At 40.2% G+C, this 18,501-nt stretch overlaps 1 protein-coding gene across 1 annotated transcript; it reads right to left on the reverse strand.

Annotated features, from left to right (window-relative positions):
• Positions 1-7,432: 7,432 nt before the first annotated feature.
• On the reverse strand, positions 7,433-18,236 carry stk35l (serine/threonine kinase 35, like). Its single transcript, XM_017720480.2, has 3 exons — positions 17,608-18,236; positions 14,995-15,751; positions 7,433-8,902 (listed from the first exon to the last, which is right to left on the reverse strand). The coding sequence occupies exons 1-2, from the start codon at positions 18,077-18,079 to the stop codon at positions 15,024-15,026; spliced, it is 1,200 nt and encodes a 399-aa protein (XP_017575969.1). The 5' UTR covers positions 18,080-18,236; the 3' UTR covers positions 7,433-8,902; positions 14,995-15,023.
• Between the last annotated feature and the right edge of the window lie 265 nt (positions 18,237-18,501).

The following is an 18,501-nucleotide window of genomic DNA, read 5'->3' on the forward strand; positions in this document are numbered from 1 at the left end:
TGCTGATTAGTTTTACCTACTTTAAACAAACTTATGAAAAAAAAAAAAAAAAAAAAAAAAAATATATATATATATATATATATATATATATATATATATATATATATATATAATAACGAAGAAAAGGCACATTTTTTGTGGCTTAATTGATCGTTTAATGGTGTTTCTTTGAGGACATACAACTTTAAAACATACACAATAAAAAAATTGTCTTAGTTTTTCAGAATTTCTGCCTAGTAAATATACAGTATAGTCACCTGATAACAATAACACAGTTAAAGAGAAAATCACTCAATATCTTTCCAGCTCTTCGTTCCAGCTCTTCTGCTGCCAGATCCAGAGCCATAGGACTTTTTTGCCTTTAACTTTCCTTCCTGCCCAACTCTGAAGTGTTTTGGGTCATTATCTTCCTGAAGAATTCTCCCAGAAGGAGAATGTAGACCTATTCAAATCTGACTCATCGAGCTGAACATGAGGCTTCTTCCAGCTGTTACATTACAGTAGTTTCTTTGTAGTAGTTCTTCCTGTTGTATGAGTCACATACAGTCAACCCTGAACAGCTCAGTCAGCTTTTATTTCAAGGAGAGTTAATTACAAGTTTTGCAGACCTATGACTCAAATGGACTGATCTTGTCTAACCTGAGTGCTTCCTCTTTGTTTTGATAGTCTGTATTTCTTATACAAATTATAAACCTGCCAAATTACAGTACTTCATTGACTGTATTGAGCCATTTTGACATTTTTTGCTCCTTTCCATTCACCTGTTAGCAATGAGATACCAAATGTAACTTAGGGAGCAGACTATTGTCACATAAAATTAAATAAATAAAAATTCACTCATGATTATCTGCTTATGTAAATACACTTATCATGTAACAAATATTAAAAGCCATTGAACACACATACACACATTAAAGTCACATTTACACAGTTGAAATATGAAAAAGAGGTGTACTAATTGATGCAGTGTTACTCTGTTGGACATCCTGTGGTAGACCTAAGTTTATGAACACTGCTACAATTTCACCACAGGAGGGCAGTGTTGGTAGTGTTTTTGTTACCATGCTCCTATGTTACCTCACACACCAGGGGGTGTGCTGAACATGGTTTGCACATTTTATAATTCTTACGTCTTTATCCATTTTCTTATGATATTTAATAATAATAAACAGCATTTTATCTCAAAGTAATGAGTAATGAGTATTTTTATAGGAGCGAATAGACTTAGTAGGCGATAGTAGAAATCGGCCTGCAGAGTGTTTACTGATTCCATTAGGCCTTCATTTTTATCTATATATCAGATTAGCTTTCTGCAGTGCACAGGACAATCTTATTTCTCTGATGCATGTGCAGTTGTCATGACCCAGTTCTAGAGACGCGGCTGCACTCTGCTGCAAGTTTCTAGAAATATTCATCACAGCGTTAACAGACCTTGACCATCACTATTTAAAACAACTCTACCACATCTCTACCCACTCACGGAAACCACAGCTTATCTCAAAACACCCTTCAACACTCCATCCTTCTGACACAAGGGTTTGATGACATGTGGGCTTTAGCTCTAGGTTTAGTTTTGCTGAGGGCATTGGTAAAATGAATGAATTGAAATGCAGGCCAAGTAATAGTTGATTCGTGTGAATTTGGCTAGTGTTGTTTTAAATGAGTTGACTGAGGCTCCAGCCTGGCCAGTCTAAGTTTGAACATGTTTAGCCAGGCCTGTGATGCCCTGTACAGATTGAATCACATTTGACAATGCTTAATCCAGGCCAGTTCAAACAATGCCACTGCTCATCTCTCTGGGACATAGTCTGTCCCTCTGATACAACGCAGTCAGTGAGCTCCCTGGTTAAGCACACCCTGGGGGGAGGGCAATGGGGTTGAGATGTTTTAGCACTCTTGGAGTTAAGTGTTAAAGGAAATGTAGGGACAGGTGTCATGACTGGAATTGAAAGGACAATCCTCACAAAGTAGTCAGTGACTGTGTTCAAAATGATTAGACATGCACTCAGCCTAGTAATATTATAGTAGTAGTATTAATGATCATAATAATAATAATAAAAAGAAGAAGAAGGAGACACCTAGCCAGCTAATATCTTAAATTGCAAGATCTTGAAAGTGAAGACAGGTGGCTTACCTCCAATGTTATTTGAGATAATGGATATGTAATCATTTTATATACGAAAGGTCATCATTAAATGGGTGGAGTTGTTTAGAAAATTAATTAAGGGCTTTATTTAGGACTTAAGCAAAGCTTATCTTGTTCACTTTGCAATACAACAGACCCTTCATTGTCTAGACAGAGCACTTGTAAGTGGAGAAAGGCAAGATGGAGGCTCTGCCTGCAACACAGTTGGGGCAGAAAAAGGGTCAAAGTTAGTGCACCGCACTGCCTACAACACATGGTTTCCAATGGGGAAAGGGCACACTTCAAATTTGAAGCTGGCTGCTAATTTTCTTAGCAGAAGAGTAGCCAAGGGATAACCAGAGATGTAGGCCACTTATGGAAAGTGAAACAGTCAGCAATCATTAATAAAGTTCACAGTAGTAACAGTTAAATAGATGCATGTGTTGTAGGTTACCTTATACAGTGCTGTCTGTTTAGTTTATCAGTCATGAGATTATGTATTACCTGTAGTTACCATTCACAGTCATATAACTAATTGGAATGGTTTGATGTGAAATGGTTTATTGTAGAGAAACTTACCAACTCAGATTCCTTCACAGTGGTGGTTATGGGAAACAAGGGCCACAATATCTACAGCGCAAATATAGCCATTTATTTACTATCTAAACTACCAGTGAACCTACACATGTATGCTGAGTTTTAATATGGGATGTTGATCATGGTAAAACATTGATAAATAAGTTATGAATGAGTAAAAAAAAGTTATTTTTTGGGGAAACCCTGCATGTATCTCTCCACAATGAATGGTTAAAAAATGACATCTTAATGACTGAATTACGCACTGTAAGCGATCTTGCCCATCCAGCTATATGTTATCCAATGGTATTAAAAACAATCAGAAATATAATCATTACAAGAGTTTAAAATGTGCCACTGTGTGGGTTTGGAGTAGATGTTCTTTTGTGCCTAGAACTTATCTGTTGTATGTTCAAGGCTGTTTGGCTCAAGGGGAAGATATCAGGAAGTCAGGCTCCACACAAATACAAACACACACGCACAAATAGATTAGAGGGGTGACTACCACTTCAAAGTGATGACACTTCAATGGCTTATTGACGATGAGGGCTTGTCTGGTTAGGGATTATAAACCTGGGGAGGGGGGGGGCGTTGTGGCTTTGGGGAAGACACAGGACTCAGTTCTTTTTGGGAGGAAATGACCACAGAAAGGATGGACAGATTGATAGCTCTCTTGATTCTGGGGTGATGAGCTCTCAAGACTATTTTTTTTTTTCATTTTATTTCACTTTTGTTAAACTTTTCATATTTAGCATGATTTTTCTGTCTTGATTTATATTTTTCATGTTTCCTTCATTATCATAAAAATTGTTTTGTTCAGCGCTTTTTACACCACAATGGACATTTTTTTCCATTTTCACATTCCTATAGCACCAAAATTTGAAAGAGCGGTTGAATTCACCTTTGTTGTCTATATTTGGGATCTTGTGTCCAACTGAAACTGCTCACTAAGAATAATCACAATTTCCAGAATTCAATTTACTGTAAGTTTTCTCAAGAAAACCTGGATCACTGAGAAACAGAGTAAGTCTGACTGAGAGTGAACCCTGCCTTGTCACACCTCAGCAGTTATTTAACTTGATTTGATTTGAGAAAAAAAACTGGTACTAACTTGTCTGCTTGTTCTCCTGTAGGATGGTTTGTTTTAAGCTTGTGCTTACAAGTTCTTGCTCTGCCAGTTGCTCATGATACTTGTTCTTGACTCTCATTGTCACACATCTCTAATATTAGACTGCCAGTGTCATATCCTCCCCCTTGAAAGAAGCGGAACCCTTCTCCAAGGCCGCCTAAATAATTATTAGGGCCAACGAGATTAAGATGAACTCTGGACGGCATGTCGGGACATGAATAAAGGCCAGAGTGAAGGTGAACTGAAACTTTCTAGACAGCACAACCAAAAATGAAGCAATGCCCATAGTCAGAGCCGCAGCCAAAAAATCACAGAATGAATGGATTCGTTCAGCTGACGTCCACCCCCTCCTTTACTTCCACTCCAAACAAACACAGACAAATTGCAGCTTCTCTCCACATATGCACATCTCCTTCACTCTGCTCGGTGCAATTAAACAGCAAGGAGGCTCTAAGACCGTGCCAGTGCCAGCTGCTCTAATGATACAGCAGTACAGCAGTATGTAGATGTATGGAGAATGAGTGGCGTGAAATAAACTGACCCTGCAGTCCTGGTTGCAGACTCATGCTACATTCTGAGTGCATGTGAGGCCTCACGCATTCCTGACCTCTCTCCCCCTGTGAAAGTCTCATCATTTCAGTCCTGTGCATGGAGAACTAATTAGTGTTTTCATTTAGGAGTTTCCTTTGAATTTACTTTTTAATGAGACAGTTTATTCTCCTGACAAGCAACTATTGTTTGACATATGGATAAAACTTCAGCAAATAAATAGAAACTGCATGAAATTAATAGAACAGTGTCTGCTAAATAACATCTGTGTCTGTAATACTGTCATTACTCATTTAAGAAATTAGGTCGACAAGATTGCTCTTTAATTAGAGACCATTAAACAAAGCGTCTATGCTGTCACAAATGATTTGGACAACCTTGCAAACTGAAATGTAGCTTATTGGATTGGTCATTATATAAGCTGCTAGATCTGCAGAATCAGTTTATTACATAAGACCCTCGTGCCGCTTCTGTCACGCACTCATCTGTCTCCTTCTTTGAACCAGCATTTTTTTCTTTTTACTTCCACATAAACATGGCATTAGTCAAATAAGAGGTGAATGAAGAAGCTGGGCAGAATACTCTGAAAAAGCAGTGATGGCTAAATACTGAATACACTGTCCTAAATGTATTCAGTAACATTCTATTACAATACATAAAACAGTATTCAGAATACATTTTAAATACATTTAGAATACTTTTAAAATTTGATAAGGCACATGGGGAAAAACTGCTTGATCACCTCCAGAAATAAGTGGGCAAATAAAATCATTGCTGACTCCTTACATTCTGACCACTATTTCTTTCAGCCTGGTCACTTCTCCGGCAGTCTCAGGAGGGTTAAAACAGCCAAACTCATGTTATCTCAAATATGTGGTGCTGCCACAGAGTTTGCACTAATCTGATACTAGGTCTGAGGGTTGGATATTTGAGGGAAAACAGATTGAATCCTGTCCAATCCTCCAGTTTTATCATCTCTAACACCTGCATTTTTTTTTTTAATTTAGTATTGCTACCTTTATCTGGCTGCTACATGATATATCAGTTATTACATAAAAGAACGTCTCTGTGAATGCATGGTAGAATTCAGGATGTCTATGTAACTCATATCATCTATTGTGTAAGACAAATTCCTTGTATGTGCAAACATACTTGGCCAATAAAGCCTGATTCTGATTCATCATCGAAGTCTAGGTGTGGGTAAGTCAAGCTTCAGCCACCACATCCAAACTCTAAGGCATGCTCTCTAGAGTAGTGACGCAACAGCATCCATGGCAGAGCTACGTTTTCCCTCGTTTCTCAGGGTCACTGAGTGCAAAACCTTCCTACTTACACACAAGAACCATCCCCCCTCACTCAGGCACATACAGCACACACCAAGCTGGAAGCCTACATCCCTTCCCCCACGTCTCGCGCGCTTTCATTTGTTACTAGGATCTCGTCACAACAGACCTTTCAGCCAGACTCAGACTTCAGGCCACAGCAAATGTATTTCAATATCAGGCCTCATTTCTGAAAAGAATTACCAACGATTCACAAGAAAGGCCCCCATTTGGAATTTTGAATGCTGATACTGGAGTCAGATTGAACATGAACATTGAGCACCAGTGTATTGTGACAGGCAGGTGCATGCTTTTGTTCTGAATGTGTACAGGAACACGTTATCCTCTTTTTCCCGCATGACTGCCTGATACAGTGAGCGGCCAGACGGCTGTGTCGGAGCTGATCACTGTTTTTTAAAGGGATTTATCTGTGGCTGCTGATCAGCACTCTGTGCCTCTGTTCTCAGCACTGCAATACATAAACTGATTTCTCGTTAATGTATAGACATCAACATTATAACAAATGTGAATTTATGAACTTTGTACTATTACAAGCAAAGTTCTTTCACAGTTCATATTGTCCCAGACAATAAAAGGGCTAAAGATGTTTTTTTAATTATACAGTTTATTGACAGGAAAGTGTCACAAGCACAAAGGAATAACATTAATAACTTACAGATGTTCCCCTGCATGTTTTAGAATTATGTAAAATCAGCTGAAAAACAATGTTCAACCATTAAGAACACAAGATGTTCCCCAAACACACAAAGCGTGACAGAGCAGGGAAAAGAGAAGAGGTGGACTGATGAAATGAGCTTAGCAGGGTAACATCACAGTGTTTCTCGCTGAAGGTGGAGAGCTTGCATAGTCATGGGTGCGATAAGGAGTGAAAAATGTTGGACCACACCAAAGTTAGAAAGAGGCATTAAGACTCCCTGTAATACACTCATACTCTGGATTACAGGCAACTAAACCGAGTAAAAAGGTACAGTCCATTTAGTAATTCCTTAGTTCTGAAAATGGAGGTCCTACACTAGCCGTTAAATCCTGTTTCTCCCAAAAACAGCCTCATTAGAGCTTGTACCCGTCGTGGCCCCCTTGATGATCAACTGCGAATTCTGGTCTGCAATTTACCTTCAGAAATAGTCAGTCAATCAAAACACCACTGAGAAAAAGGTAGTGAAACATGGAGGGGTACAGTGTCATTAGGTGTAAAATAAAAGAAAAATGAAAACCAATGACAGCAAACATGCTGATTAGAAGTACAGAAAAAACAACTGAACAGTACTGAAATGTACAATGACCCTCTGTGACTCTCTCCACTAAGAGAGGACCAAAGTCAGGTGTTTCTCAAACCAAACATCTCGGCTTCCATGTTCTAAACCCTTAAAATGTTTGTCCATTAGTTGACAAGTCAAATCCGAAACTATATAGACTACGCACTGAACTGGATTTGAGAAACTGTGAGCTAAGCAAAGGGATAAAGATTTGGTACTAATGCTCCAAACAAAAATCAAACCACAATCAGAAGAAATCTCTCAGAATTCTGCATCAAACACAATGAAAAGTCTCAAGTACCAGCAGCAGCAGCGGAGCAGCGGATAACAACCTACAAGAAAAGATAAATAAGAAAAAAACTAAAATACTGGTTAGATGCAAAGTCTCAACTGGCATCTTTCTCGTCCAAAGTCTTGAACAAAAAGGGAATAGTTAAATGGAATTAAAAACGTGTCCAGAAAACACACCAGCTACCACTATGTCTCACCAAAGACCACAAAGCCTGTTCATTTAGTGGATTAGTTTCTAAACACACAAGAGGTAGAACACACAGCACACATGAGCATGCTGGCACACACTCTTTTACAGTCACTCACTCCCACACACACACACACACACACACCTTTTTCCTCATTCAGAGTTCAGATCAACCCAATCCAAGTATGTTTGGCTTATGTGACAGTATCATTGCCACAGCAGATTTAGTGAAAGGTAAGATGAAATACTCTTACTCTGTTCCAGGAACACTAGCAGTTTCACTCCAACTAAAAAATTAACTATACAAAAAAGGTAGTGTTGGGTTGTTACAATCAACCAATAAAAAAGGCAATCAATCCTTTTAAAATGGACTATAAAACATTAACGATTGACCATGAGCTTTAAAAACAAGGGAAAAAAAAAAAAAAAAAAAAGCACTAATATTTGTTCCCTAAAACATCGGCAATACACCATCACCTTCTCTTGATTATCAAAAACAAAATCCCTATTTCTGCTGAACAGTAGGTTGAGCAACTGCATATGTCTATGTGAGCTTGAGGCTCTTTAGCAGGTGAAGGTTGATCTTTGTGTACAACTGGCACCCACTGGTTTCAAATGCATTCGGTTAGCATTCAAGAGTAAAAGGTAAGCATGTAAAAGGTATGGAGACCATTTTCAGCATGTGCAGTATGAAGTGTAAATTTCCACCTCCACACGTTTTGCAATTCAAGGCACAGAGACTGCATGAAACGAGACATGAAAAAAGGGGAAAAATAAATCTCACAAATAAAAAACATGGCAAGATAACAATAATATTAAAGATGTCTCACATTTTTCTCATGTCTGAGGGCACTAAAATGAGAACATGTCCTAGGTTAGGACTGTTCGTAGATTAGACCCCACAGTACAAGAAGCAGATTAGAAAATCTTCTACTGCAGTGTCTCTTATGGTTCAAATCATTCTACAGTTTCTTCAGTAGTGGTTTAGTATCTCTGCATGTTTGGTAACAATTTGAACTTAGCATAATGAACTTAGTGTTCCAATTTGGAGATGTGTAGAATGTATGTGTACTGCATCATTGTCTTTTGGGGAGGAAAAAAACTAAATGCAGAAGCAATTAAACTGTGTAAAGTACATGAACTTAAAAGCATCTCCATCTTAGAAAACAACCGCTCACAAACAGAGACTTAATCAACCTTAGGCAACTACAAAAATACAATTTCCCTCTAGTCAAAAGGAAACAACATTGAAAAAACTACATTGTAAACAAGATTGAATGGAAACATTAAAATGAAGAAAAGAAAAAAAAATTTTTTTGCATCCTAATAGGTCACTGCATGGAAGCTTCCTTTTCTTCACATTAGATTTGCAACGGAATCTTCACAGTATTCCACAGCAGCTGTCCCTTCATCTGTGCAGAAATGTGGGGTCCCATAAGGAACAGCCTGGAAAGACAGAATATGTGTGTGAGTAAAAGCTCCACAATGACACACATTCAAGGAAAAAAGCTTTATTACACACTACTTGAATACCTTTGTAGAACACCAGCTACTCAAATTAGTCTACTACAACCCCAATTCCAATGAAGTTGGAACATTGTGTAAAATAAAAACAGAATACGATGATTTGCGAATCCTTTTCAACCTATATTCAATTGAATACACTACAAAGACAAGATATTTAAATGTTCAAACTGATAAACTTTATTGTTTTTTGCAAATATTCACTCATTTTGAATTTGATGCCTGCAACACGTTCCAAAGAATTTGGGACAGGGGCAACAAAAGACTGGGAAAGTTGAGGAATGCTCAATAAACACCCTTTTGGAACATTCCACAGGTAAACAGGTTAATTGGAAACAGCTGTCATGACTGGGTATAAAGGGAGCATCCCTGAAAGGCTCAGTTGTTCACAAGCAAGGATGGGGTGAGTTTCACCACTTTGTGAACAACAGTTTAAGAACAATGTTTCTCAACGTGTAATTGCAAGGAATTTAGGGATTTCATCATCTACAGTCCATAATATCATCAAAAGTTTCAGAGAATCTGGAGAAATCTCTGCAAGTAAGTGACAAGGCAAAAAACCAACATTGAATGCCCGTGACCGTCGATCCCTCAGGTGGCACTACATTAAAAACCGACATCATTCTGTAATGGATATTACCACATGGGCTCAGGAACACTTCAGAAAACCATTGTCAGTGAACACAGTTTGTCGCTCCGTCTACAAGAGCAAGTTAAAACTCTGCCATGCAAAGCGAAAGCCATAAATTAATAACACCCAGAAACGCCACCGGCTTCTCTGGGCCCGAGCTCATCTGAGATGGACTGACGCAAAGTAGAAAACCTGTGGGCTGACGAGTCCACATTTCACATTGTTTTTGGAAATCATGGACGTCATGTCCTCTGGGCCAAAGAGGAGAAGGACTGTCCGGATTGTTATCAGCACAAAGTACAAAAGCCAGCATTTTTGATGGTATGGGGGGGGGGGGGGGGGGTGTTAGTGCCCATGTCATGGGTAACTTGCACATCTGTGAACGCACCATTAATGCTGAAAGGTTTTGGAGCAACATATGCTGCCATCCAAGCAACGTCTTTTTCAGGGACGTCCTGCTTATTTCAGCAAGACAATGCCAAGCCACATTCTGCATGTGTTATGACAGCGTGGCTTCGTAGTAAAAGAGTGTGGGCACTAGACTGGCCTGCCTGCAGCCCAGACCTGTCTCCCATTGAAAATGTGTGGCACTAAATACGACAACGAAGACCCCGGACTGTTGAGCAACTGAAGTTGTACATCAAGCAAGAGTGGGAAAGAATTCCACCTACAAAGCTTCAACAATTAGCGTCCTCAGTTCCCAAACGCTTATTGAGTGTTGTTAAAAGGAAAGGTGATGTAACACAGTGGTAAACAAGCCCCTGTCCCAACTTCTTTGGGATGTGTTGCAGGCATCAAATTCAAAATGAGTGTATATTTGCAAAAAAACAACAAAGTTTATCCGTTTGAACATTTAAATATCTTGTCTTTGTAGTGTGTTCAACTGGATATAAAGTATTCGCAAATCATCGTATTCTGTTTTTATTTATGTTTTACACAACGTCCCAACTTCATTGGACTTGGGGTTGTACTACCAAAACAACCTAACTACTACCCTCAACAAAACCTTTTGGTTTCTGCGGGGTATTTTAGAGAAAGGATAAAGTTTTATGATAAGGCATGCATGATTAAAATTGGATTACGATGGGAATCAGCAGATTTTTTTCTCCAAAACACGAAACTGACAAATTTCTACTTATATTTTGGCCAATATGTATTTTAGTTTTTGGGGGTAAATAATGAGGCAGGTAAATGCACTCATCCTGTATTTGAATGCTGCTGCTGCAACTAACTATATCAATTATGTCTGATTAATTGTAATAAATAGACAGTTCCATGTTGCTTCCTATGTAGCACACTAGTTTTTTTCTTTCTTTCTTAGAATTAAAACCACACGTCACCCACTAAATTTCTCTCATTCACCAATATCTTCCCATGTTTTTACTTGTCATTTTACTTTTAGTTGTTCTGAAGAAAGGTTCTAAGAAAAAGTGTCAGATTCGTGACATGTTCTTAAACCACAGAACCGCTTGCACCTTTGCGCTTGAGTGTGTAGATTCTGTTCTTACCTATATACAAATCGTGAATAAGAAAACACTGGTCAAAACCTTTGTGAAAACCGCATAAATGGGTTTTATGAAGAAATTCCTTCTTAAGAATGGTTGGTGAATGAGGCCTAATGTTCTTTAGATTGCAATCTTCGCTAACAGAAATGTGCTAGTGTCATTCCTTGACTGTGGCATCCATTTAGCCCCCACAGAGTGAGATTGGAGTTATAATAACAATCAGCCATTGGCCAATTTGGCTGTCAAGAAATCAGAATCGGCCAGAAAAATTCATGAACAGTTTTTCCCTACTTAAGATGTCAATGTGCAGGACTGTTAGCCTGCATGGAGCATGCGTGTAGAAGAAGAGTTAACAACCATGCTGGAAAGTGTGATAAGAGCACTGCTTTTGTTTCCCAATAGAAAAACACAGCTTAAAATTGAAGATTAGTTTGAATGTTAATGCCAACGCATGTTTATGGGCAACAAACAATCAAAATAAATACAGCATGGTGTCAGCACCTAGCCTGTGATTTCATCAGCACAATAAAGAAAGAGTGAGACGATCTCGTTCACTCTTTAATCCTCTTAACTGTATACAGTGACGACGAGCCCCCTCCCCCTGCACTCGCTACTGCAGCTCTGACTATGTGCTGAGTCATGAACAGCAGGAGAGCTGTTTACTGCAATCACTCTCTCTCTCTCTCTCGGTGTCTCACACCCATTTTCCTGTCTGCTTCTTGTAGATTTCTACATGTGTACATCTCAAAACTGCTTCAGATCACCAGGAAAAAGCTCCTGACTGACAGTTTCAGATTTGCTTAATGCTTTTATAAAATAACGTATTTGATCCCAACAGATTGTATACAATGTTTTAAGCATACATCTTCATTACCGTATACAATACAGAAGCGCTAAGAAGCTTTTTCCTTAGATGACCACTATGGAAAATGTGCAAACTTTTATATTCCATTATTATACGAAAATTCAAATAGACAGAGGGCCAAGGCTGTTCTCAAACAAACCTTAATAGCAAATCTCTCAATTTTCAGCAAGTCATAAAATACGCATCTTTAAAATAAAGGACACAAATTTACATATTTTTCTTATGAATTTAACAAAAGTTCTCTCTGAAAGACAACCGTGAAGATAACAAAACAAATAACACTTTAACTCAGTCTTTGTAGGGTGTGTTTTACCTCGCCATTTACTAGTCTGTGAAAAAGCGTTAATTGTCAGGGTGTTGAATCTGTTTGCTAATCACCACTGCTCTCATTGGCCATCTCTACGGAGAGGGCAGAGTATGGAGTGTAGACTTTGTGCAGTAGTGGAGAGCTCAGCGTCTTCAGCAGAGCACAGCATAGAGAGACTCTACATATAATCTAATTATCCATCTGTTAACACCAATGAAACAGAATATGCTGAATCAGTCACTGACAGAACGCCAACATTTTCAACGTGACATAACATTATTTTACAGTCCTGTCCATCAGAGACATCTGTAGCTATGCTGTTGAAAGTATGGGCGAGTGAGCATAGATATTCTTGCGGGGAAGGACATGTGCTTGATATGACATAGCAAACCTAAAAAGACTACAGAATTACAAGCTTTCTGCAAAAGTGAAATATGCAAAAATGGTGTATTTTTCAGTTGTTAGATACAAAGTCAAGTAACATCCAAGTAAACTGGCAAGGAAACTGTAGGTTCTTTACAAGTCTCCTCTGAATCAAACAATAATCCTTAAATATTTTCAGTCATCTAACCCAAACCATAAACTTGATTTTAGACCTAACCTCATCTTCAATGTCAACAACTTAGATGAAATTTAACTCTAAGGAGAAAAGAACAAATGTGATCTGAAAAAAAAAAAAAAAAAAAAAATTACTTGGACCTGCAAAAGATCTCCACAACTAGTATAAACTAGATGGAAACATGTACATACACAAGTTGCTAATATGGTTTCAAAACCAAGCATCCACACTCACACAAAGGACTGTGGTGAATGGGCCTGACTGCAGCATTCTCTTGCTTGCCCCAGCAACAGTGGTATGTGTGGTGAGGGGAAGGAGCGGGGGATGGGAAAAGGAGGTGAACAGCAGAGAGCTGTAATGTTCTCATTATGGCTGAGAGCCTCCCCACCCTGCCCTGCTTTCCTTCAAAAACAAGCCTTCCACAAATGCTACACACTAATTGGTCAAGACAACCAACACCCCTCATAAAAGCATTATGGCGACGCAGACACAATATGAGCACGTTACTAGACCGCAAAGCTCAGTCAGTACAGATACTGCCCTTTCTGCCTAAACTGCCCCATTTTAGATTCCTAAAGACAATGTGTGATGGAGTCAAACTCTCAGAACACCACTCCCTGTCACCTGCTTTGCCAGCTGAAGAGTCCCGCAGGGCTTCAGCACAGGGAGGGAGAAGGAGGGATGAGGGAGAGATGGATGAGAGAGGGAGTGGGGGTGAATAGGTTCAGTTGCATAACAGCAATCCCAGCATACAATTCTAAAAACAAAAGAATCCCCTCAGCACGCAAACAGATGAAGTTGGAGGACATATCTATAGTGGCAGGAGACATGGCAAAATATATCACAATACTTAAAGACACTCATTTTACACAATATGCATCACAGTACTCTGACACATAGACACAATGCATTAGTTGTGTCAGGTTTAAAAACAACCATCAAAATCTTTCTTCTCCAAAATCCAATTAAAGGGGACTAATTATGATCTTTTTCAAACGAAACGTAGTCAGTCAGTGTTCTTTAAGTACTGACTTAAAATAAAACTTCACAAAAAATATCCAACCATTACAATAAAAAAAATTGTCATATTGCCCACCTTTATGTCCCTACACCCAGTTACTTCTAAAGATGAGTGCCTTTAACGATACCAAACATAAAAAAAACTAAGTTTATGGGTTTAAAAAGGTCCATCAATGCACATTTTATACTTCAATAAGGTTCATCCTAGGTGAATAAATTTAGAAAGGTCAAGCAAAGACATGATGTGGGAACAAATACAGGACTGATTAATCTTTTTCTATCAAAGAGCCATATGCACACTCAATCAAAACAGTATTTAGTAAATACAGAGATAGACAGGCGGTGTATAATTGCATCAACTGCACAGTAACAAAGATCTAACTGGATGGAAATTCATTATGGCATTATTAGAGATGTGCCAATCTGGAAATTCAAGGCTGATGCAAATTTACTTCACTATTTATTTCATTACTTTAATTTTGACAATTTTTCAACTTCTTTCTTTTAAGGAATTGGAAGCTGAAGTAAAAAAATATGCATATTCATTGTATTTCATAGCCTTTTTAAAATGTGATAAAATGTGCTGATTCTGAACCTGTTTGGCTGTTTTTCAAATCCAATTTGTTTACATACCTGAGAAAAATCAATTAATTGTGACATGTATTGTGTCCTGTGAAAATGTTTAAGTATCACAAAGTTACATTTCTGCCATATCACTCAACCTTAGCTGCAATTAAGGATCATCTATAACCAATTAATTTATCAACTAATAATTGTTTAATTGGCCATTTCATCCATGATGCTTTCTGTCTTTTCTCCTCACTTTGTCCTACCATCTTTCAAACTCCATGCAAATTTTCCATGCCATAGACAAATTGTTCTATTGCAGTTCAGTGAAACAGTATAAACCACGCTATCCCCAACAATCTCTGTACTACAAACTACTGGAATGACCGCGTGCGTCATATGAGCGTCACAGAAAATTACAGAGCGTTATTTTTGTAAGAGAACCGCCCCCCATCCTCATCACCACCATTGTCAATTATATTTGTCTATAACAGCTAACCTGTGCAGCCCAGCTGTTCAGGCATGCTTGTTCGCCCAAACCTGCAAAGTGAAAAGCATACCTGTGTTAGCACGCCGGAGGAGTCTGGGATCAGGCAGCACAGGTGACCTGCCCCATCCTGCTGTGCAGCTCCAGTGCGTCAGGCCGATCCTGAGGGTTGACAGCCAGCATGTCCTGCAGAAGTTTCCGGAGGGCATCGGACATTTGTGAGCGGCGGCGCTGAGGAATGCTCAGCACCATCTTTGGATTCTCCAGCAGAGCCTCTCCTACTGGCACGATGTCCGCACCCTGTCGCACATACGTGCCCAGCAGCTCCCGTTTTGATTCTGCGTCTATGAATGTGATCCGTTCGATCATGGCCCAGATTATGATCCCCAGGGCAAAAATATCAGCCTTAGCTGTGTAGTGGCCTTCCCACACCTCAGGGGCCATGTAGAAGTCCGAGCCACATGCTGACGACAGCCAAAACTTGTTGATGTTATTTTTGTTCTTGTTGTCCTCTGTCTCGTCAGAAGCACGACAGCCTGACGCCATCCCCAGCCCTGCACATACTTTGCTCAGGCCAAAGTCAGCCACCTTGAGCACGGGCGTGCCTGAGCGTTCTGAAATCAAAATGTTGTCTGGTTTGAGGTCCCTGTGCACGATGTTGTTCTGGTGCAAGAAAGCCACAGCACTGCTCAGCTGCAGCATAAAGCTGGCATTGGTGTGTGGGTCGGGCCGACGAGACAAGATGAACTGGTTCAGGTCTCCTCCCTCGCAGAACTCCATCACAAACCACAAATAGCACGGCTCCTGGGGACTGGACAGTACCCGCTCACCTGCACACAGACATGAACACATACAAGCCTATTAAAAAACAAGCAAACTTATCTAGTTCATTACATTCATTTAAAGATTTCTATGTAATGAAACAAACAGGACACCAACCTTTTGACATGTCAAAATTATGGACATACGATATAGTAATGTCAAGCGTTAGTCTTGTGTCCAAAAAAAAAGCAAGAGATATCAATAACCATGTGTTAATAATAAAAAAAAAAAAAAAACTTTCTTCCTAGATGTTCAAAAAAAGCGGGTCAGTTCATATATTATCCTTTTTTTGTGTACAGATTCGTTACAGATGCATGTTGAACCAATCCTTAAAACACATGGTATCCCTGAACTGTCAGTCCTGGAATGAGAACTGCTAAAATACTGAGGAGAAAATGTTGAAAGGAAAACAATATTTGTAAGCACTTTAAATGGTTTATATGGTTAGAGTTTGTCGTTTTAATGACACTGGGGTATAAGGAGTTATGTCCAACGCAGTTCCCACAAGTGTGACATGAAACAACAAGCAAACAGGTTCTCTGTCTCTTGAAGTGAGACAAGAAAGCCAGGTAAGATGGTGGCTGTGAACAAGAGAGAATGTAGTCAGGAAGGGAATGAGGAAGGTTGTTGACTGCTGCTCTGTCATTAGTGCCAGCAGGCTGACTTGCTGTGAAACCAGTTTAAAGCTGTTTGTTATTGACTCTTTCTGACTGCATACAACTCGTCTGCCGTCCAAACCCCAACCATACTCAGTCATTAGATTGCAACATATTTAAGACTACAGGTATAAAGCTAAATAACTTTAGTCTGGGGAGGACTTCAGTTTGTGTGTCTTCTTGCTTTACAAGAATGAGATATGATGATACGTCATTTACAGCGCATTCATTACTAAACATTCCCAAATCACTTTTATCCAAATTAGAACCAAGACTGGTCTTAGAAAAACAAGTTTCAAATGACAGCTCTGTCCAAATGTCCAAACTGACAGCCATCAGCTCCCCTCCATACTACACAAACCACATTTTTTAAAGGCCAGATCACAGAAGAAGAAAGGCATATCCTGCACATTATGTATATAACTGTACTGCAGCCTGGTTGTGCTCGGATATTAAGATATCCATAAAAAACTGCAGCATTTCCTCCAGTATTTAAATATGGAGTTTTGCCTAAACGTGTTATATAAACACAAAAATATCATTTTATTGTATATAACACACAACAATGGGGGGGGAGCTCCTCTTCGTTGTTCATCCTTGTATAACCTCTAAATCAAATGAGTTTTGGGAGAGGCTGTGTATGAACACTGTTGACAAAGCAGAAGCTGAGATATGTTTCAGGATGACCTGTTAAAAACAAAATTACATAAGGAACTCAAGCCATGACCCACTCGGGGGCTGACTCTGCTCCCTGTCCCCCTTCCCAAAATTAAGGTTGCATAACAAAGCTTGACGCACATTCCCATCTTTTTAAACCCAAAAACTGTTCACAACAGGCTGCGTGGCTTCCTTTACCAGCCATCCTCAAGTGCTGCAACAAGTTTCACCTTCGCTCATATTCGTATTAGCAGCAGATTTTTCCAGCTTGGACCAGTTTCCACCTCAAACAAAGCAGATCCCACTCTTCTCCAGTAAAGCTTTCTTCACTGAACAAGCAGGAAGTCAAGAGTTAGCATCTGACTGCTGTCGCGAAATTAGCTTGAGAGCTAAATATAACAAAGAGGGGGGCACACAGCCCGGGTGACGTCATATGTAGGTTAAACCATGAAACCGCCACTAAACTCAATTTACTTCGCCGTTTTTCAAACGAGCGGCACCATTTCCTGTAAAACGCGATATAAAGACCACGAGAAGTGCGTTACTCTCACCTTTTAAGGAAGTCTCCACCAGGCGCAAGTACTGCCTCGACCGCTTGTTGCCGTGACTCATTTTCTGCGCCATGCCGCTCCGCTGCAGCACGCACTCCTCCAGGTGGACCACGTTCTCGTGCCGCTTCTCGAGGCTCGCGAGGGCCCAGAATTCAGCCAGCGCCAGCTCCACGTTCTCGGGGGCGTCGCAGCGCAGCTTCTTCACGGCCACCAGAGCGCCAGACCTCCGCGCTATGGCCTCGTACACCACCCCGTAACTGCCTCTGCCGATCTCTCGGACCAGGCTGTACCGCGGCGCCACGACCTTCCGCTCCAGAAGGTCGTTTTTGAGGCGCTCGTCCTCCATCGTGTCATTGTCGTCCAAGTTCCCGACGCTTAGCGCGCGCAGCACAGTACTGCCCGCCCCGGTGCGGGAGCTCGACCTCTCACGGGCTCTCGTCACCCGTCTTCGCTCTCTGTCCCCCGCGTCCATTACATCTCCTCACGTCGCAAGTGCACTTTCGGGAGATCCTTCAGCGCACATAGCTAGACCAGAACAACCGCGGACTCGGTCTGACAACACCGGTGTTCGCTTTGTTCCGCGTTCTGACACATGACGGAGCGTCGCGAGCCGCGGCTGGGAGTGAGCACTTCAGCTCAGTTTGAACTGAATGAGGCTCGAATGAGGCGAGAGCATGGCCGGAGCGGCCCACTTACCAAGGCGGGGGGTTTCTTCCGTGTAGCGAATCTGCAATCCGAGTCAACTTTATTATTAAGACTGGGAACAATGATAACTTGTCATGTACAGTGGCTTTTAAAATTACCCAACGGATTCTTATAATTTTATTCTATAATTCAGGAAGGTTTTAAAGGGGCGTTCCACCGATTTTTCTAGATGTAAACAAAGTCATTCAG

The sequence above is a fragment of the Pygocentrus nattereri genome, chromosome 26, assembly GCF_015220715.1.
Source record: "Pygocentrus nattereri isolate fPygNat1 chromosome 26, fPygNat1.pri, whole genome shotgun sequence".
NCBI classification, from domain to species: Eukaryota; Metazoa; Chordata; class Actinopteri; order Characiformes; family Serrasalmidae; genus Pygocentrus; species Pygocentrus nattereri.